At 41.3% G+C, this 22,496-nt stretch overlaps 2 protein-coding genes across 7 annotated transcripts in view; one reads left to right on the top strand and one right to left on the bottom strand.

Annotated features, from left to right (window-relative positions):
- Positions 1–16,589, top strand: part of LOC133485582 (inactive phospholipase D5-like) — a 37,404-nt gene extending 20,815 nt beyond the window's left edge. For 4 of the 5 annotated variants that reach the window (XM_061789511.1, XM_061789509.1, XM_061789512.1 and 1 more), the window contains exons 2-10: positions 4,007–4,143; positions 9,964–10,150; positions 11,307–11,415; positions 12,196–12,323; positions 12,963–13,160; positions 13,898–14,034; positions 14,128–14,293; positions 14,375–14,465; positions 14,681–16,589. In XM_061789511.1, the coding sequence (XP_061645495.1) occupies positions 4,007–4,143; positions 9,964–10,150; positions 11,307–11,415; positions 12,196–12,323; positions 12,963–13,160; positions 13,898–14,034; positions 14,128–14,293; positions 14,375–14,465; positions 14,681–15,087 (1,560 nt within the window). In that variant the 3' untranslated portion in view covers positions 15,088–16,589. Of the gene's footprint in view, positions 1–4,006; positions 4,144–9,963; positions 10,151–11,306; positions 11,416–12,195; positions 12,324–12,962; positions 13,161–13,897; positions 14,294–14,374; positions 14,466–14,680 lie in introns of all 5 variants that reach the window. The other variant, XM_061789508.1, reaches the window with a different exon arrangement.
- trmt2b (tRNA methyltransferase 2 homolog B) lies at positions 905–22,496 on the bottom strand. Of its 2 annotated transcripts, XR_009790724.1 has the most exons (4): positions 21,468–21,607; positions 12,960–13,127; positions 9,914–10,136; positions 905–7,356 (listed from the first exon to the last, which is right to left on the bottom strand). XR_009790724.1 is itself a non-coding variant. In XM_061789514.1 (2 exons), the coding sequence occupies exons 1-2, from the start codon at positions 22,284–22,286 to the stop codon at positions 20,167–20,169; spliced, it is 1,422 nt and encodes a 473-aa protein (XP_061645498.1). In that variant the 5' UTR covers positions 22,287–22,496; the 3' UTR covers positions 18,117–20,166. The 2 variants fall into 2 exon arrangements, 1 of the variants encoding a protein (XP_061645498.1); XM_061789514.1 differs by lacking the exons at positions 905–7,356; positions 9,914–10,136; positions 12,960–13,127 and adding an exon at positions 18,117–20,769 and having other exon boundaries at positions 21,468–22,496.

The following is a 22,496-nucleotide window of genomic DNA, read 5'->3' as shown; positions in this document are numbered from 1 at the left end:
AGGAGGCAGGGTACACCCTGCACTGGTTGCCAGCCAATCGCAGGGCACATACAAACAAACAACCATTCGCACTCACATTCACACCTACGGGCAATTTGAGTCTTCAATTAACCTACCATGCATGTTTTTGGGATGTGGGAGGAAACCGGAGTGTCCAGAGAAAACCCACACAGGCACGGGGAGAACATGCAAACTCCACACAGGCGGGGCTGGGGATTCAACCCCGGTCCTCAGAACTGTGAGGCAGACGCTCTAACCAGTCGTCCACCGTGCCGCCATAATTAGTTTCCCTTGTAACTAATTACAGTACATTTATAAAGGGGTATTTTAGTTACGGATCCAATTACGGTGCTTTGAGGGTAAATTAAGTAGTAACTGTGACTCATTACTTTTTTAATTAGCCCAACACTTACACTAGCCCTCTTCAGGGATGGCCCAAATCAAGTAAACCAACTTTAACCCTTGTCCTAACCAGTAACCCAATCCTAAACATATTAAGTAACCCTAACCCTCATGTGTAAAGTCTGTATATAGCAATAGGACAAACAAAGCATAAACAGAAATATGGTAGCTGAGCTTTCTACAGGTGACCATCTCATACTGTCCGAAAGAGCAAACATGAGTTCTTTCCATCCTTTGCTCGACTTTCACTGTGTCAGTCTGCTTTTGTTTGTGTGTCCATCACCCAAGTGCCTGCTCAGCCTTTCAACAGCTGAGTAATGCAGATACACACATTTCATTTCCTCAGCAGCAGTACCAGATAGAGTCTGAAGAGCATCAAGCTAATCACAGATGCGTCACAAAAATCACAATGCCGATTCAATCAAAGGAACATTCATCTCTCAGGAACCAATATAATTAGGTACATTCAGAAAAAATGAATATGCTGCTTATATTTGACATTTGTATGATTTAAGGTAGACACGGGAGAGAAAGGAACATCGGGGACGAGACGCAGGCATCAGTTGAGATGCTAAACAAAGTGTCAAGGCGGACAACAGTTAATAAAACATGACTCAACTGCACAGAGACGGCAATTTATTGGAAGTGAACTGCATTCCCGACACACACACGCTCATATAAGAACACATGCACACAAACTTGTCTCGTCAGCAAATTACGTACTTGACAGCATTCTGCGATGCTGTTTTCCTGTCACTCATTGTGCATCTATGGGATTCAAGTTATTCTGTGTGTGTGTGTGTGTGTGTGTGTATACACATACACATCCCTCAGCAACAACATCAAAGTCCATCAGGTAAAAAAAAGTTATCACAAAACCTAAAGACACTGTAAATTGAGTTCAGACATTTGTTTCTAAAAATGTTACACACGTTTGACAATCGCTGAGGAAGACAATTGCTGAGCGCCTCGTTGTCGGCTGCGAGTACATGCACGTCATGCAGAGTAAGACAGAATAGCGCGGAGTGGGGTGGGAGTATGATGTGAAAGACAGTGTGTGGACAGCGGCTTCATGCTGGCGTGGCCGCTTCAGAGCGCCTTGTTCCCGCACGGAGGCCTTAGTTGATATATTTTTGTGGCTCAAACATAGGGATGTATAGGCATAAGAAAGTTGCTAGATTAAGTAGCATTTTTTCTAGGTTGTAGTACTGGTATTTGACTGACAGTTAACAGTTGAATGGGGTATGGTTTCAGCGCATTCAATGGACAGGCCAACAGCGAACAGCTTGATTTTTCACCATTTTGAAGGCTCATGTTATATATTGTACTTGGTGATATATTTAATCGTTTAAATTTGGAATAGTTGTTAACACCACTCTTTTGTGGTGCGTCAAATTCAGAAGACATTTATTTTCACTTTACAGGGCCTTGATGACACTTTGGTTTGGTAGCGTGCCATGAGATTTTTCTACTATAAAATATGCTCCTTGTCTCAATAAAGGTTGGGAAACACTGGCCTACGCCATCGAATATGGGCATGGAATGGCAGCAAAATTTCATCATTTGGTTGATTCGACATGCAAAAGGGGAGAGGGGGCGAGGGCCCCTTCATCGTTGCTTTCAGCTTTAATTGGACTATGTCAAATTAGGGCAAACACTGACTTTTGCAAACTCAGCCGAAAACAGTTGTAGTTTGACTAAAAAAATATCTTTTTGTGATATCACATCTTTAATTGTTGACTGTAACGGTCCTTTGAGGTGACAAGCTAAACCGTTTACTATTTTTTCAGGCTTTGTATTGTTCAAACTTCCAAAAAAGGAGGCAAGGAGTCCTTGAGGTGATGTTCTGTTCTCACCGCGAGCTTAGACAAATGAGCCTCATTAAAAGCAGCACATTGTTGTTTGGAGTTGTGTTGTGATGCAAACTTATCCAACCCCCCTGAGCAGCACTGCACTATAATTGGACCTTTGACACATTTATCAGGCTTTAATGTGCAGATATGCATTATTTCTTCACTTAACTTTGTTTTCAAAGCAATTCGCAAGCAAGGTTGTTGTGCTTGTCGGCGGGAAGCTTGCAGATGGCTGGCGGAAAAGGTCAAATAGGTCACAACAAGCAGGTCTGATTTGCTAGGAGACGAGCTGACAGCTTCAGTAATCAAAGCTTCCAAAATGGCTGCCAGCATGTTAACAACCACCTTCTCTGACACTGTGTGTGTGTGTGTGTGTGTGTGTGTGTGTGTGTGTGTGTGTGCATGTGCACATATAAAAGGACATTTGGGGGCTATTTACAACAGCTGCTGCATAACTTAAGTTGTGTTTATTAAGTATTGTTTATTATTTTATTTGTATTTTTTTGACTCTTTTTATAAGTCATAATTTGCTTGTACCAAATACATGAGCTTTATAGTTAAACAAATGCAATCAATGCATTTGGTACCTGTGCCTTTAGTGGGGACTTCCCCGACTTAATCCATCTCTTAATACCATAATTAAATCTATATTATAAAAACACTCAATATTCAAAACTATACAAAAATGCAATATACTTCAATCGATGCGAACATAAGGGGAATTTACAGGAATTAATATCTATAAATTTCAGGTCACTCAAGAACATCAAAATTAAATTTCATTTGAAAAAAACAACTTGACAAATGGGCATTTTAATGTAGAATTGTAAAAGCGTCCTCACTAGCTTCGCAGGGGTGCTGGAGCCTATCCCAGCTGACACTGGGCGAGAGGTGGGGCACACCTTGAACTAGTCGCCAGCCAATTGCAGGGTATATATTGTGAAACAATTTTAAATTTAGAAAAAAATAAATAAATTGTTCATTTTTAAACTCAGAGGATGCATGTACTGAATTATAACACAACTAAATGTGCTTAATTAGATTTGTATAGAATGCACATTGAATAAATCTCCACTTAATATTATTTCCTCTATGGAATGTGTCCCACATTTAATATTTCCAAAGCTAAACTTATACAAGCGATGTTTCTGGGAACGCCTCGGGAAATTTTAGAGCTTTTTCTTACCAAATAATGTCACAAAAACAGTGGGGAGCAGTGCAAATTGAATGGTCAGCTCATTTTTCAATTCTGCATTGCTGCTGCAAAACTAATATTGTTGAGTACATAACGAAGTGACTTTCGGCTTTTCCCTGTCAGGTGTCACTATAGCAAGTCACTCGCATGATTTGTTTGGCACAGTTTTTTTTGTTTTTTGTTTTTTTTTCATCAGATGCCCTTCCTGACACGACCCACCTATTTAGAATCAGGCTTGGGACCAGCAGTGGCTGGGAACAGTGCAAATATTGTTGAGTACATGGTCTGTTGATCCCCATGCATGCATGCCCCCCCCCCCAGTGTCTGCTGACACTGTTACACAGTGTACAGTTTGACCTCGTTGGTCGCAACATTAGGTGTACCTCTGCAGAGCCAATTGAGCATTAAATAATTTCATCGATTAGCAATAGAGTCCAAATGAAATGCGCTACTGGAGTCTAACTAATGGAATTCAAGATTCGGTCATTTGGGCCTTTTTTTTTTTTTTCCCATTGACAAAGGTGGCGTGTAAAATCAGTGCTTTCTCTTGTTTTAGTCTCAGCAGAAGTGCATCATGGTCTTTGCCCTGCTGTGCTGCTTCGCCGTGCTGGTGGCGCTCATCTTCTCGGCGGTGGACATTTGGGGTGAGGACGAGGACGGCATCTCAGAGGACAACTGCAGCCGGGACTGCAGGTGGGAGGTGGACCTGTGTTTTGCTCTTGGACATTTTGATTTACCTCTGCCAAGCATAAAAAAGCAATTGGTTGTTTTAATCACTGTTTGCTTGTTAGCAGGATTACGCTAAAAACAGTGCAGCCGATTTCTACCAATCTTTGTAGAGAGGCTGGAGAAGCAATGAAATTTGAATGTGAATCTGAATAAATGTTGGGGTTTTAAAAGTGGAGAACACATTTTAATCGCTGTTAGTTCGTTAGCAAGATTTCGCTAAAAAAACGGAACAACTGTAGACAGGTGGAAGAAGAAATCAAATATTTGTGCGAATCTGGATTAAAGTAGTACGAATTAAAGGGGGAGAACTTGTTTTAATTGCTGTTTGTTCGTTAATAGTTACGTAGAAGTGGCCTTCTAGCAAAGGAATGGGAAAAACCATTACCAATCGGTTGTGAACAATAGCTTCACCAATCAGGAAAGTGCAAGCTGGAAACCAACAAACAAAGTGCCCAATTTTGCTGTTTGTGTCACAACGGAACCATTCCCACGCCTTCAAAACAAAATGGTGCGCTCCCACGTCTTACGTCAATTTCCATCCACTAGGAAGTGGCTAGATGCTCCACCATCTTCAGCATCACGACTGAGGAGCAGAGAGGTGTGTGATCAGCAATGGTTTGGCTGATCCAGCAGTCCCATTCCCTCCATTAGACGACTATGCTGACATCAAGCATCCCGCCTCAATTACGTCCTTTATCTGCTTTCCTTGCGTCCCCGTCCATCTCCTCCCTCATTCCTCAAATCGGCCCGCTAAGAGGCACTCAGTGCTCGTGCTGGCCTGTCCTTCTCTTTGTTCTCAGACTCAAAAAGAGCTGAGCTGGACCATACGATTTGTCAAAGTTAAAGGTGGACTGTTTTGTTGTTTTTTTGTTTTATGGACTTTACAAGTCAGTGGTATTTGTATTTATTTTTTTTGTCGCTATTTTTATGTTAATAGGATTATTCCAAAGCGGCACGGTAGCCGACTGGTTAGCACATCTGCCTCACAGTTCTGAGGACCGGGGTTCAAATCCCGGCCCCGGCTGTGTGGAGTTTGCATGTTTTCCCCGTGCCTGCGTGGATTTTCTCCGGGCACTCCGGTTTCCTCCCACATCCCAAAAACATGCATGGTAGGTTAATTGAAGGCTCTAAATTGCCCGTAGGTGTGTCTGTGAGTGCGAATGGTTTTTCGTTTATATGTGCCCTGTGATTGGCTGGCGACCAGTACAGGGTGTACCCCACCTCTCTCCCGAAGATAGCTGGGATAGGCTCCAGCCCACCCGCGACCCTGGTGAGGATAAGCGTTCTTTTTGTAAAAAAAAAAAGAGCTGAGTTAGACCATACATGTTAAGGTTGACTATTTTTTTGTTTACAGTGGGCCGCACTTTACAAGTCTAAGTGGAATTTCTTTTTCTAAATTGCTCTTGGTTTGTTAGCAGCATTACACCGAAACTACACAACTGATTTCTATGAAACAGGACTTACTGTAAATGGCCGTCTAATGCTAAAATTTTACATCATTCTCAGTGAACCAGAGATTGACCTGGTAGCCAACAAACGAATAGAGAAGCAAACTGTCCAATTTTGCCCCCTCACATGAAAATATTGTTTTTCTTGCAAAATGGGCTGAGCTGGAACATACACTAAAACTATTCAATTTCTACGAAACTGCACCAAATTGGCCATCAAATGCGAACATTTTACGTCATTCTCCATAAACAGGAGAGCTAACAAACAATTCTTGCCCAGTTTTGTCACCTTAAATTGATGGATTTATTTTTTTTCTTCCAAATGGCTTATTTCCACACAAATTCTGCATTTACCAGAGTTTCCACCACAACGTAAATTTTATGCAAGGTGTGACATTGCAAAAGACTCAGAAGCAGGCGGGGTGATATATTAAGTGCGAGCCTGACATGTTTTTCATGAGAGAGCCTCTGAGCCTTATTTGAGCTGGAACTCACAATCCATCATTGGAAATGTGAGCTTTTTTTTTTTTTTCCTTTTTGCTTTTAGCGCTTACAGTATTATAATATATGTTAGTAGTACACATTGGCCTGCCAGAGTGCACACTGCACACACATCCTGGAAATTTTACATGCGGAAATCAGACGCACAGACCATTGAGCATAACGGAAACAAATGTTATAGTTAAAACAGAGGCTAAAATACTGCGTAGAAAGCAGATCACAAATAGGCTAATATTTAATAGGAAATATTGTTAATATAGTAATTTGGTATTTCACTTTTTAACAATTTCGTAACTAATATTTAATGATGTAACATGCTGACTTGTGTATGTGTGGGAATTTTGAGCAAATGGTGTGATATTAGGATTTTTTAAAATTTTTAAATCTAAAAGACGACTTTTATAAAAGCAAAATGTGCTGGTATCGTTCACGCAAGAAGAACTGTCTCCGAAAAGTCAGATAATGAAAATTTTAAAAAATAAAAGATTTACATACTTGTAGTGTTTCTTTATAAGAATTTTGTAAGATTTGTACTAAAATAAACTGACATATTTAATTTTGTAAGTATGACTTCAATAATGCAGGCTATTGAGTATGCAAGACATTTTCATGTCTTTTTAATCATCATTTTGTAATATTTCTATTACAAGACCACAATAATTACTAGGACACTGACATACAAGATTCAGAATTTGTTGCACTATTTAGAATTTCAAAAATTTACTAAATTGTCCCTTGTCCTTAACGCTTGGTACAATTTTCAGGTAAATTTAAGTGCACTCAATTAGCATTGAAGGATGTGTATTTAAAAATTCCACCGCAATTACAAGGCAACTTACTTCAAGAATGGAGTATGACTTTATTTTTGCAATTATTTGACGTTATTCTTGAAATTATACAATATGTGTTTTTGTTTTCAGGCCCTAATAGATTTTTCTGTTCCTATTCACCTCCTCTGCAGAACAATATGACTGTATTTTCTTACTGTGTATTGCTCGATGGTTTATGCACAGTTTGAGTTTACGAGACGGCCTTTCGTAATTTCCTGGTGTCGGGCGGCTCGTAAGCAGGTTACAATTGACCTCCAGGCTGCTGTGCAAAAAGGCTAGATGGAGGCCCAAATTTCATGATGCTTTTAGCACCTCGTCAACACCACCGCGGAGGGCAGACGTTCCATTTCCCGGCTCAAACGGTCCGCCGAGTGCAGCTTGTGATTCTGTCAATAGACCTTATAAAGATAAGAGATAGAATGCATCAATTTTGGGAACACTGTGTGCTTGTCCGTGACGACTGTATGTGTGACGTCAAAATGCCAAAAACATCCTCGTTAACCCTGTTCTCATAGAAATTTTGTACGATTTTGTACACAAAAAGTACTCTGCATTGAGTAGACCTATTACATTTTTTAACTTTATTGTTTTTTTAAATAAAATAATTAGATAAATTACAACCGGATTACATACCGACCCATAGACCTACCTAACCTGCTTAGCAAACTACCTATCTACCTACCAAACTACCTACTAGCCCCAACAACCCCACCTATCTACCTATCCACCAACTTGTCTCCCATACCCAACCTACCGATTAATCTACCTCTTACTTATCAACCTACCTACCATAATATCCACTTCCCAAACTACCAACCAACCCACAAGACCCAACAACCTGACCTATGTACATCACCCACTCGCCTCACCTACATGACCTACCGACAGTAACTATCTACCGAACTGCCTCCTACCCACCCACCTGTCCCCCTACCTAACCTCCCAAGTTACTTACCAAACTACCTACCTATCTATCAAACTACCCATCTACATACCTACTGAACTACTTACGTAACAACCCATCAGACCCAACAACACGACCTACCTTCCTATTCACCTGACACACCCACCTACCAGATAGACTGACAACCTACCTGCTTACCTACCAACCTACCTGAACCACCCAAACAACCCACCTAGCCGACAAACTGACCTACCTACCTCTCTACAGACACTTGGCAGCACATTTCCCTCCATAATTTCTTGCTAGTGTTGGGAATTCGCTGCACAGATTGAAGACTCTCTAGGCCAATGCAGCAAAAGCAGCTCCAGAACATAACCAAGCCTCCTCCCTGTTTCATAGTTGTTACAGTGTTCTTTTCTAAAGCTAAGAGGAAGTCAGAGCACTTGAAATAATCTAATATTCATCCAAAGGAATAACATCCGGAGGAAGGGTGAACATCTCCGCTACCGATTTTGTGAATTCGGTGTGTGGCCATCATGAGGCTCATACGCCATCTGACCTTTGGCTGCGTCCCAAAATCTGAGCAAGCCAGGAATTTCAAAGCGAGAGCTGGCAAGTGCCTGCAAATCAAAGCCATGCCAGTAAATTAAACACACCGGGGCCAATGTGCCCTTCAGTGAGCGAGCGCCGGCTGGGCACGCTTGTGCTCGTATATGTTTGATATTATTACAGAGCCCTCCATAGGGGGGTCTGCCAGAGTCTAATTTAATTCTCTGGCTTGGTCAAATCCATTTGCAACAGTAACATTATTTGAGATCTCAACGTGCCAAAAATTTTATCCCTTGCTTGAATTTGTATTGCCTCATAGTGTCAATGCCATTCAAAAGACAGTAATCTGTTTCATTTGAGCTGACCTTATTAATGTAACATGATCGCTTTGTTGAGCAACCCTGGATGGCATGAACCAATCAATTGATGTGGATTCAGAATGTTTTAAATAATGATTTATCAATAAGATACTTATTTTGTATAATTTAGAACAACATTTTCACTTGTCCGGAACATTTTGTACAATTTTCAAGTAAATTTTTTCTCATATTGAACATATTGTACAATTTCTAACTAAATGTAAACGTATAATTTTCAAGTAAATTTACTCTGTTTTAAGATATTCTATAGTATTCAAGTAAATTTTCCCTCTTGCTTAAGATTTTGAATTTACAACAAAATTCTCTCGTGATCAACATTTGATATAATTTTCAAGTGCATTTTCTCTCATCCTTAACATTTTGTTCTATTTTCTCCCTCGTCCTTAACATTTTCTACAACTCGCAAGTAGATTTTTCACTCACAGTTAACGTTTTTGTATAATTTCTCAAGAAAATTCTCACACGTGCTTAATCTACAGGACTAGAGTGGCGTGGAGGTGCTGCCAAAATATCACTACCACTACTCTCTAACTCTGGTTTCATGTTTACTGTGTCAAAAGTATTGTATGATTGTCGCTTTTGTGACATGATTGTATCACAACTCATCCACATTACCCTGTGTGAGCTCAATTAGCTGCTATTGTGCTGTATCATCATTTTCTTCCTCCTGCTGGGCCACCATAACAATCTGCATGTCTCACTGAATCCTCCTGGCCTCCCATTGGTTTAAATGCACGTAATCAATCATTTTACTTATTTAATGGTCTGTGCACCTTTTATGTGACATCGTCTAGGCTTGTGCTATAGTATCGAGTTGGCCCTGGTTCTGTTTTGTTGTTGTTTTATCCTGCACCTTGTCATTCATTTTTTCCTGATGTGGTGTAATCACATCCACTGCTGACGCGAGCACAATAACCTTCAATTAGACTCACATAGACCCAACAATATGTGATGATGTGTAATAATGTTTCCTGGTGGAAGATAAGTGAAGATAAGTCGATGTTCCTCATTAAGCTGGCCGTCATTTGAGAGCCAATTAGTCAGGTAATTGCCACCATTGACGACAGGAGACATATACCATTGTATTACGGCTAAATCATTACGACTAGGACAGAAAATTACCTTGTATTAGTGTCCATTGGTAATACATCTTTCATGGTTCTTTTCCTCAGAGTTGTTCTGGTGGAGAACATTCCGGAAGATGTCTCCTTTTCGAACAGCACCGCGTCCCACCTACCGCTGTCGTCAGGGCTCTTCGGCCTACTAGATCGGGCCATCCGCGTGGTGGAGATCGTTTCCCCGCTGTGGCTCCTCAACTCCACCGAATACGAGTCCAGCCTCCATCCTGCAGCCAGACAGGTACAAATGGCGCATTAGAAATAGTCCACTGAAAATCATATTGTGCTTTACTTATTGTACAGTTTTCAAATGAATCAAATGAATTTATGCTGAACGTTTTGTACAATTTCTAACTGAATCGTCCCTTGTGGTTAATATTTTGTACAATTTCCACCTAAATTCCCCTTGGTGCTCAACAGTTTTTACAATTTCCAACAAAACTGTCGTATGTGTTTAACATTTTGGACAATTTCCAACTAAATTTTCCTCACGAGTAGAGGCTGTTCATTAGGAGGTAATGGCTCCTCCTCAGAGGTTTCAGGATAAGAAAAGCTAATGGTCTTTTATCCTGTAGCAACACTGCTGCATGGATGTGTGTGTGTCTCTCTGTGTGTTCTCTGTATGTTTGTGAGCATCAGCAAATACTTTGCTGATTAATTAGATGCATTAACTAATTAGGGTTGCAAAATTCATGAAAAGTGTGCAGATAAAGCAGGGTAGCCTACATACATTCCAACAAACGGGTCAAATTTGAGCATCTTCCCTCCATTGCACTCGAAGGCAGCAAAGGCCCGATTATTGGAAATCTCGGAAGATTATTTTATCTGAAGGATTATTCTGTGGTGTGGGGTGTGTTAAGAGTGATTGATTTTTTTTCCCCTGCCCGATTTCTCTCAGAAAATAGTCGGGGCCGACATAAATGTTAAACCTGTTCAATATTTACGACGGCAAATCCTCGTGTGTGGTCAACACCGAGTGGGTCAAAGCCACGGACTTCTGTGAATCGGAACGGTAGCCAACCAGGAAGCGTCAACCTGAAGCTGATGCTGTTGCCAGACACAAATAAAAGAGCAACCGGTTGTGTTGTGTGTTTAATAATGTGCCTATATAATAATGTGCCAAAACATTCACAACAATAAAAATGAACTTGCAACCACAATGTAGTTACGAGACAAGCTAACAATTAGCCAAGGTTTTTCTATTTCTACCACTCACAGGTCAGTTGTGGCACTACGATAGACAGATTACACCACACACGATGAGGGTTTTAAGATTTTTTTACCTCATCACGTCTGGGGTCTCTCTCGTTTTCAAAATCAGTATCCGTGTACCCTGCTTAAATCTATAAGGAACCAGGTCCATTATATTTTGGTGCATTTATGTGTCTACCTCACAGGGTAGAATTCTGCTCTCCAAGCTGCTGGCACTGAAGTCCAGGAAAATTCAGCTAAAGATCTCCAGCGGTATTGTGGACTCGGTGGAGCTTAAGACACTCGCCAGACATGGTCAGCATTCAAGTTCTCTGGAGTAGCCATCTTGGCTCATTTGTACTCGTGTTATCCCCCGCCAATTTCCCGTCCACTATTCACAATAATAATAGGGACCAAGCCCTTCTGTGACTAGCGAAAATGTGATCTTAAAAGGTTTACAATTGCCTCTCAATACCACAAGATGGCATCAAAGCACTACTTTTCCATAAAATAGGGCTTTGGCACTATCTTGTGGCAGCTTAGGATGTTTCATAAAGTGCACAAAAACATGGAAAAGGCGAGTTTTTAGGATGGGTTCCAAAAAATATACATATGTGAATAGGTGATTTGACGAGTAATGAATCATGAATATGCAGGGGAGCACTGTATTCACATTTTTCATCCTTAGTTATTTACTGAAAGATTCCTTTTGTAATGCTCTTAGATGCCACAAGATGGCGCCGAAGCCCTGGCAAATAGGAAGGTAGTGATTTGTGTCAAGGAAGAAGGCTAAAGTGATTAATCTCGACTGAGAGACGAGCTTTCGATATTGGTTGGGAGCTGAGATCAACCTAGAATGTTAGTGGAAAGTCACATTTATTATTAAGAGTAATGTTATAAGATGAGTTTGAAATGATAGTAAAGTGATTTGGGATCATAGTTTGTGATATATTTATGGTTTAAACTATTTATACGAGCAATTTCTCTCTTTTAGCCCAGACGTTAACTGTGCATGGTTTTTCGTTATTCACGCTAAGGCTCGGTCCACATTCGTGGGGGTATAATTTGACACATCAACTTCCTCTGTGTTTTCAGGCGCAGAGGTGCACTACGTGAACATGACGGCGCTGACAAAAGGTCGCCTCCACTCGTCCTTCTGGGTGGTGGACAGGAGACACTTCTACATCGGCAGCGGCAGCATGGACTGGAGATCCCTGGCCACAGTATCTAATATACACACACTCTTTTGCACAGGGGTTCTCAAACTTTTTAGGTTCAGGGACCCCTTCCAGTATATAGGACAAATTTTTACAAGGACATCCTCATAATCCTAAAGGCAAATGAACATAATTACCATGTGTACCCCTAAATGTCATAGGAAATAAAGTGGCCTATTTTTTAGAAAAAAATCGAAAAGTTACAATAACAAATTCATATTGTCTAGAGAAAACATTCATAGCCATATTTTTCAAGAAAAAAACTCATAATCTTTACAAGAACACAAATATATTTTTTCAGGAATAAACTTGTATTTTTCCAAGATTAAGTCAAAATCCATTCATTTTTTTAAACTGGTTATCCTTTTTAGGGTAGGGTTTGAGCTAGATTTCAAATTATTTTTCTGATCCCCTAGCAACAGCTCCCTGACATGGAACTCAGTTTGAGAACCATGCACTGCTATAGTGATAATCCATCCATTTTCAACACCACTTATCCTGGTTAGGGTCGCGGGACGCTGGAGCCTATGCCAGCTGACTTCGGGCGAAAGGCGGACCACACCCTGAACCGGTCGCCAGTCAGTCGCAGGGCACAGCTGTAGTGCTAATTTAGACAAAAGCATGGATTGTGTGTGTGCTCACCAGAAGAAGGAGCTGGGTGTGTTGGTGTACAACTGCAGCTGTCTGGCTCTGGACCTCCACAGGGTGTTCAACGTCTACTGGGGGCTCCAGTACAAGGACTTCATCCCCTCCTTCTGGTCAAAACGCCTCTTTGCCTTCTTCAACAAGGAGTCGCCTCTGGAGCTCACCCTAAACAGCACCAAGGCCCAAGCATATATCTCTGTAAGTGACGACTGTAGATGAGATTGAGGATGAGATTGGAGATGAGAAGGAGGATGGGAGGCAGGATAAAACAATATGGATGAGATGAATTTGAGATTGAGGATGAGATTGAGATTAGACAGGATGATTGGTGATGACTGACGAGATAGGATGGAGGGTGAGATCAAATAAAATGACATCGAGGGTGAGACTAAATGAGATGGAAGATGGCATCAAGGATGGGATGAGATTAGATGGAGGGTGAGATGAGATGAAAGATGCAATAAATGCAATGCAATAAAACAAAGAGGATGAAAAGGAGGACAAGATGATAGATGGAGAATTGGATGAAGGAAGGGGTGAAGGATGAGATAAAATGGAAGATGGGATGAGATGAGATGGAGGATGGGAAAGAGGCTATAATGAGATTGCAGATGGGGTGAGATAAAATGAAAGAGGAATGGGATAAAATTGAGAGTGGGATAAAGGATCAAATGAGATAAGATTGAGGCTGGAATGTAGGATGAGATTAGAGGAGATGGAGGATGGGGTGAGAATGAGATCAAATGGAGAATGGCATGGTGGATGAGATTAGATGAGATGGAGGATAAAACAATACATGGGGCCCATTCACTGGGAGCAGCTATGATCACAGCGACAATGTCATTCTCCTCACAATGACCACACATTCATGTAGTTGCCAACTTGTTGATGTTTCACTTCATTTCCATGAGTTGACATGTTTGTTCCGTACACAGACCTCCCCGGACATTTTCATCCCCAAAGACCGAAGCAGTGACTTGGAAGCAATTTCACGGGTCATAAAGGATGCCCGTCACTTCGTGTACATCTCCATCACAGACTACTTGCCCCTACTCAACACCAGTGCTTACAGGTCAGCTCAGTACCATTTGCTATCTACAGTAAATCACGGGTGGCCCCACCCCCCTGATCTCCTTAAATCCTATGCGTGTGTTCATGATCCAAGGTACTGGTCTCGTATCGACGGCTTTATCCGGGAAGCTCTGATCCTGAGGAGAGTGCGCGTACGTCTGCTGATAAGTTGCTGGGAAAACACTCATCCGCTGACTTTCAACTTTGTGTGGTCTCTGAGGAGTCTGTGCATGGAACAGACCAACTGCTCACTGGAAGCTGTGAGGACAAACCCTGAATGATTCAAACCATTACACCCATTATAAAGGCAACAATATGTACATGTGTATGTGTACATGCAGAAGTTCTTCAACCCCAGACTGCAGAGGGATGGCAATCTCCAAGGGATAAACCACAACAGGTTCATGGTGACGGAGAGAGCCATTTATTTAGGTTTGTACATTGACTATTTCACTTGTTTTTACTCTAAAAAATGGATATCGCAGAAAAATCTGCGATATAGCAGGACCGCGATTGTTGAACCACAGTACAGCGGGGGATGGCTGTATGCTAAACGAACCCTGACTCTACCCTCATAGTTGTGCACCAAAGTTGCAGGGCATGCTCTTTTTTGTGTGGCAAAAATATGGTTGTTTTTGTCCTGACAGGTAACCTGGACTGGGTGGGGAATGAGTTCACCTACAACGCGGGCGTAGGCCTGGTTATCAGTCTAACCGAAGGTGTCCAGGAGGAGAAGAACACCACGGTGGTGGAGCAGTTCCGGGCCGCCTTCGAGAGGGACTGGTTTTCCAGCTACACCCGCTCCCTTCAGGCCAACAAGATCCCAATCTGCAGCAAGCACCAGATGAACAGAGTGGTACCGCCCAAAGACACCCAGTGGGACGGCGGGCCGGTGCCCGTCAGGGTGGGTCAGCGCGATAACACTCCGGCACCCATGAGAAACAATCCCAAAGACGACGGACAGCGTGGCAAAGCAAGGCGCCGCGATGGAGTCCAGAGTGAGACCAATGGACTGGTGTCAGTTGGAGACCAGAAAGTCAGTTGTCTTGAATAATCACAGCCACAAATCAAAAGGACTGTATGGGATAACCCAAAGGAACCCCTCGCCTCCCACATTTGGGGAAAACCGCCTCTTTCACTGGAATCACTGGCTCTTTTGTAGCATTTTTGTAGAACACTTTCAGGCTAAGAATAGCTAGTTTGTAGAGACATTTTGCTGGCTACATATGTGGATGGACTCAGGAAGGAACCTTCTCTCATGCTACTTGTCTCTGGACAGATAAACTAGGCTGGATTTACACTGAAAAGTTCAAGCGACCACCAGGAATAGCCAATTTGTAAGCACTACTCCGTCACAGTTCTCTCTTAAAATCTCAGCTCCGGCCTCCTTATGTGGAGTTTCCATGTTTTCCTCGTACTTGGTTTTATCCAGGTACTCTGGTTTCCTCCCACATTCCAAAAACATGCTTGTTGGGTTCATTGATGACCCTAAATCAGGGATGTAAAACTTTTATCATGGGCCATATCGTAGTTATGGTTGCTTTCAGTGCACTATTCGTGAAATTCACCTATTTGTGTTTTTTTAAACCCATTCTTGGTTATTCACTGAAAGACATTTGTATTTGTAGTTTTTGGGGTATTTTTGTGCTTTTTTTGTAAGATGCCACAAGATGGCGCTAAAGTAAATCGGCAAAGAAGTATGTCGACGTGAATGCAACTGCTAGAGATCTTTGGATGTCAAAGAAAATAATATAAGATGAAATTGAAATGATATTTCAGTGTTTTGGGATCACAGTTTGTGGTGTGGTTACAGTTTACACTAAATATATCATCAATTATAAACATTTTGAGGGGGCCTTTCACTTATATACAAAGATCATAAACAGCTGAGATGTGTCACTTCAAGATATTTCCTTGACACCAATTACTATTTTCCTTTTAGCTGGATTTGACACCATATTCTGGCATTTGAAGGTATTGCAAAAAGAGCACAAAAAGATGAATAATGGAGGATATGTTTAAAAATAAGGTAAAATAGATGAATTCGCCAAGAGGGGCTTGAGTTTGACACCTGTGCACTAAATGGTCCATGGGTGTGAATGTGAGTGTGAATGGTTGTTTGTTTGTGTTCCCTGCAATTGACTGGTGACCACACCAAGATGTACTGCGGAGATAGGCTCCAGCTCACCCAAGACCTTAATGAGGGCAAGTGATATGGAAAAAAAAATCGATGGATGGATGATTGTTCAAGTGACTCAATTTCCATTTTTTTCCTCTCAAGCGGCACAATTGGGATGTGCGTCATGGCAGCGTACATGGGGGAGGGTGGGGGGAATAACGCATAGAATCAGATATCTTTTAGATCACAATCAGACTTCTTCCAAATGTGGATAAGTGTGGAGGTTTTTGTATTACTTATGCATTATGGTTTACTTCTGTGTAGGCAATGCCTGGTGATTACATGCAATTTGGGTTTCGGCTCACGCAGGTTTTTTCACGTTCCGTCAATGTAAACTGAACACTTGAAATGTACATGAAAATAGACCGCCCCCCCCCCCCCCCCCCCCCAAAAAAAATAATAATAATAAAAATAAATAAAAATCGGTCTTAGGCATTAAATCGCAATTGACAGCTTGGATTTGCAGTGTAAATCCAGCCCTATTATTTGTCCAAAACTGGTCTAAGCAGTTACGGAATGATGGGACTTTTTCCTCTAGAAGATCAAAGCCGAGCAATGATGTCATAGCATTACCTCCAAACACTTATTAGTTTCATAGGCAACATATTTGCATGGTATCTGAGGATTGTGGCGATATGCTGTGATGTATTACACAGGTCTTATAGTCCTCAATTCATTCTTTTTAATTTGACAGTTCTGCATAGCAACAGCATTTGTCTGCATCTACACTTTTTTTTTTCCCCAATGGGGAAGTGCAATTGTCAGTTGACTGTAATATTCTATGGCGACGAAAATGTTTGCATGCCTATGCAAAGAAAGAAAGGACTCGTGGGGACATGTTTATGTAGCTTTAAGTAGTTGCTGTAAGTAGCCTTTAGTATTTAGGTGTCCTGAAAAGCGCTATATTTGTCTCAATGAGGCCTTCTTGGAATCTCTGTGCATATTATTCTTAGTTCAAACGAATGAATCACCTTATGGGGCTGACTCAACACACCCTAAAACTCACCCATTTTGGCAAATGTGTGTATCCCAACCCAAATGAACCCCGATCGAAAGCAGGTATCCTGACAGATGGGAGACGCTAAATTGCCAAGGTTTTTTGCCCACGGCATCTAAAGGAGCTTGACATCAGTGTCATGATGGTTTTGAGGACTCGCCGTGAAAAAGGATAAGATGACCTATTCATAGCTTAGTTGTATTCTTATTACCGTGCTGAGTCTTTGCATCCAGGTCCCAATGACATTTAAGACTACAAACATTCATCCAACTGCGTCGGCAAAAATTAACTGATGTTAAAATGACCCTTCAAAAGTTGAAAGCCGCCACGGCAGACTGCGTGGATGTCAGGAAGCATAGTTCGTGAATCCAAGCAATATTTGTCAGAAAAAAATGTGTTTGTAAACAGATTTCATCATAAAGCGAGGTTCAAGTCAAGGTACCACTGCATATTGATATTTAACAGGCATTATTCAGAAATATTTACTAGCGCTATCTAGTGGCCACTATGATAACTGCCGAATTTTGTTTTCAAATGTAGAGGGAAAAAAACATAGATGATATAAAAGCATGGTTACAAAATAGTAATAATATTTTAAAATTATTTTACATGTTAAATCATTTTCACACATGATGTTTATTTCTGCTGATTAAGTAGAATTTTATCAGTATCACATTAAATATAATATGTACAACATCAGGATCATCTTTATTTGCCAAGTATGTCCAAAAAACTCACAAGGAATTTGTCTCCGGTAGTTGGAGCCGCTCTGGTACGACAACAGACAGTCAATTGACAGAGAACATTTTTGAGACATAAAGACATTGAGAAAAACAGTACTGAGCCATAAAGGGTTGCTAGTTATCTGGTAATGCCGGTACAATTTTATTATTATTATTATTATTATTATTATTTTGACAATTGTGCAAAAAGATGCAGAGTCCTCTCGCACTTAGAGCAGTTCGAATGACTAATCTCGCAATAGTCTCATGCCTCATATAGTAATCTGACAGCTGGTCTGTTTTTCAGTCATTTAGAATAAACATTGCTGCAAAATATATATAAATGGAAATGATGCCGATTACACTTAAAGGGACGATAAGTCTGTTTTTTTTTGCTGTGTTTTACAGTTTTTAAATTCCAGATACGACTTTTTAGCTTTTTAAACATCGCCTACCTTTACGCTGTTGAAATGTTTTTCAGCATGACTGCTGCCTCGCATGCCCTGCCTTCACTTGTGCACTGTACAAGTCATAATACAACAGTGTATACCTTTAAAAACCAGGAGGAATGCCTATTTATTTTAATACCTTTGTTAATGCACACATACACTGGATTACTGTACATGACTGATTGCTGCATTTTTACGGTTAATAAAAAAAAAGTGCACTCTTTGTTTTGGAGTCCTTTGTTTGAATATGCTAATTTTTGCATGGGAAATAACGACAATGAGAACACATTATGGGAATTTAGTAGAATGAATGGGATGCAATTGGGAACTTGCAGGTTAGACTGTAACAGGGAACTTATGTGCAGTTGGAGAAAGAATTGCAGTACAATGTTAGACATAAGAAATGGAACAGTTTGCTTTTTTTTCTATTAATAGTTACATTATATATTGATACCATTGTGTATTTTTTTTATTTTAATATTGTCACTGGCCAATTAAAAACATTGGAGGATATTGTTATTATTTAGTGGCAATATGTTTGTTCAAGAAAGAGGATCCAATAGTTTATATTAATCCACAAGCCAAGTTATTTGTTGTTAAAAAGAAGAAGTGCTATTCAAAAACTCAGTTTTTCAAAAAGTATTTTTTGTTGGTTTAAGACAAAATGTTTTTAATTATTTCTGGGTCATTTACATTTGTGCAAATACTTTAGCTACCTAATTTAGCAAAATTGAGAGTGGCACTCATACCAGTATTACTCATCATTGAAATAAAACCTTACGTTATTTTTTATTTCACAAAAAAACGACGAATAAAAAAAATACAAACAGTATATTGTGTATAAATTTAAAATGAAAACAAAATAAAAACAATCATTTTCAGTATTTATCAATGACCAAAAAAAAGCTGAAAAATCCTACATTATAATTTTTAGAATTAGTTTTAGAAAAATAAAAACTCAAAGTTTGGAGTGAACAATATACAGTTATTACGTTAATATATTCATATTATATTAATGTATATTTATACTAAGTTATTATATTATATAACATTTTAGTTCACTATAGAAGGTAAGATAGTTGCTTTATGGCAATGTCTATATATGTCTATATATGCACACACACACACACACACAAAACGACGACTGGACTTGAGTCAAAGACAAACAAAGATAAATTATGTCTTGACTGAACTGGAATGGACTGGACTGAAATGGTGACGGGGGATTTGCTTGGGGCTGTTTGGTAGAAACGACTCGAAAGGTGTTATAATGGCGCCATCTAGTGTATAAATGTTGTACAGCAACTTGATGATCCACAGTGGAAACTGCATAACTGAAAGCAAGCTTCATAAAGGCACGTTTGGACGAGTTTGGTGTAGAAGAACCTGGAAGCCCTGACCTTAAGGGTGCATCAGTTGGGTAATGACCACCACACTCATAGTGCGCCGCTCTTCTGGACAACTACAGGGCACAACGATCTGCCCCATGTGCTTTTGAAAGTTGCTGCTATCTTCCTATATGTTAGCACACAAACTATTACATAGCATTTTATCAATCATCACGAGAAATACTATCTGACAGCATAGCATGACCTAAAACAAAATAACACCAGAGGCACATAAAGGACTACAAAAGAGTGGACGCTGTTATAGCTCCACAGTAGTGAATGAACGTAATTTAGTTTTCACGGCCAGTTGTTCCAATACTATTGACTTGGTATATGACATGGAGCTGTCACTAAGGCAGTATACTGTTCTGATTCCAAAGTATGAAATATGCCATTTGTTACCTCTCAAAAAGAATCACAAGTTCACAGTGTTCAGTATGTGGGAACATGTCCACAGGCACAGCCAGACTTGGAGAAAAAGCATCCCCTGTGAGATTCCTCTTTGGGTCAGGAGCGCAACAAAGCTCCCTGAAGTTCCTCAAGGCCTCCCCGTCTGGCTTACAGGACACGTAGACCACACGGTGGATAGCGGGCCTGTTGCGCAAGGCCTGGATCACTTTGTGATGGAGGCCGGCACGGGACGGGTTCACCAAGGCTGTGAGACGACCGTCCCCAGAGGCCAATCGGGACACGAGGCCAGGGAGGACGGCCTCTGCCTTTCCAGCGATGAACTCGCACTTGTCAAGCTTATTGAGGGCCGCGTTGTATCTCGCGTCTTCCACCGCCTGCTCTATGAGCTCAACGCCGACAAGTCGCTGTACTCTGGGGGACGCCGTAATGCCCATAGCGCCTGTCCCGCAGCACACATCAAGGAGAGTCCCTGTTCTGTCCTCAGAATTGGGGACGCACAAGTCCCGTACCGCGCTGTATAGCACCTGAGCGGCGGCCTGGTTCACCTGGAAGAAGGCGTCGGGAGAGATGCGGAAGCTGAAGCCCAGCATCTGTCAGTGAAGGCAAAGCAGTCAAGAAAAGGATGGGACTTTTTGTGACTGGCTAACCATTAGCCAGTCTGTGTGTTGAGTGACTGAACATCAGTTGTGGGCCATAGAAACTTGTGTTAAGAATTTATTCCAGGCAGCATTATTCTCCTCAGTGGCATCGAAACAGAACATTTAGAGAGCGACTCTCTCACATCCGATAAAAAAATAAATACATTATTAATTTTTCTTATAGTTGTAATGGAACATTTGTTGCCATGCGATGTTTTTTTGTAACTAGACAGTCACGTAATGGAAAAACGTTTTTCCACCTGTCCCTCAGATATAGAACTGCAACCTTTACCTTGCTTGTAGGTGCAAACCATGTCCTTGTATCAAGGTAGCAAAGAGCCCAAGTGGGTGGTCTTATCAGGTTTCTGAGAATAATTAGTTTTGCTCTTCTTGGTATCTTGATGAGGGAGGGGACTTCTAATTTATTTTTAGATGTGGGGCAGATAACAGATATATGTTTTTTTTACAGCACGCTCTAATAACTTGTTTCTCTCGGAGTCCTCTTATAGTAAATAAATATAGTTAAGGTTTTTGTCTAAATCAGATCGCCTACTTTTTTTACCCATTGCACACAAACTGAACATTCTACAACATAGTCTAATACCCATTCATACGTTACACTTCACATTTTCTGGTCTTGTTTTCATTACCTGCTCATGAATGTGTGTCTGACCGTACAGGAGCTGGTAGGGCGAGTTTTCATGCGAGCAGCGGGTCATGGCGCTCTCCTGGAAGTAGAGTGAGTCCAGCTCACAAGCCGACCCCGCGCCCCGTGTAAAGAACTCAGTCAAGTCCGCCTTGTGAGCCGCCAACTCCTCCCAGGTGAGCTGTTGTGGGTGGAAATAGACGACAGCCATGGTGTGGCCTGCTGTGTTGGTCCTCACCGTGACCTCTCTCCAGTGCCCCCCCTCGTGGAAGAGGAGGCAAGGCTCCAGGGAAGAGCGGCGGATGAATTCCTGGTAGCATCTGGCCACCTGTTTGTGCTTCTCCGGTATGTTGGGCAGGTGGTCTCCATTGACACAAACAATGTTTCCATCCTTGCCTTTGCCAACGTAAAACCCAACTGTCTTCGGGTTTCCGTCCACTCCTTTGTTTACGGAAAATGTTGACTTGTTGCGGTAACCGTCCCTAACGGGGGAAGGCAAGATAGGCAGGACAGGGAACGTGATCTTCCCTCCACCACAAAGCCGCTCCAGTATCCTCACCTGGTGTTTTTGCTTGACTTCAAGTTGCTCATCATAACTGAGCCTCCACAGGGGGGTGACCACAGAGGCCAGCCTCTCCTCCCAGGAGAGATCACCTGCCCAGTTAGGCTTCCTATGTCTCTTCCTCTGACGGCTCTTCTGTGGATGGAGCGTTCCCTGAACTGCAGCTATAGTATCTTTAGATGAAAAAGACAGACAGTTCTCCCACCGAGGACGCACAAGAAGAAACCCTTGAATACAAATGAATGACCTACAGTAAGCCATATTGGCTTTTAAAGGTGGCACAGTTGCTAGGTCACAAAATTAACGCAATTCAAACGCAAATACACCTGTTTAAAAGACTATCTTCTTCCTCTTCTTTAAATGGCGGTTGGCGCGTTTCTGCCACTTTTAAACGTCTCTCGGGTAACATGGGGCAAATGGCGAAAACCGGCAGGGGTCCCACTGTTGTGACGTATGGATTTTTTTAGGTTG

This window comes from Phyllopteryx taeniolatus, chromosome 11 (assembly GCF_024500385.1).
Source record: "Phyllopteryx taeniolatus isolate TA_2022b chromosome 11, UOR_Ptae_1.2, whole genome shotgun sequence".
In the NCBI taxonomy this organism is placed as follows: Eukaryota; Metazoa; Chordata; class Actinopteri; order Syngnathiformes; family Syngnathidae; genus Phyllopteryx; species Phyllopteryx taeniolatus.
The sequence above is the reverse complement of the archived record's forward strand: the minus strand, read 5'-3'. Positions and strand labels throughout refer to the sequence as shown.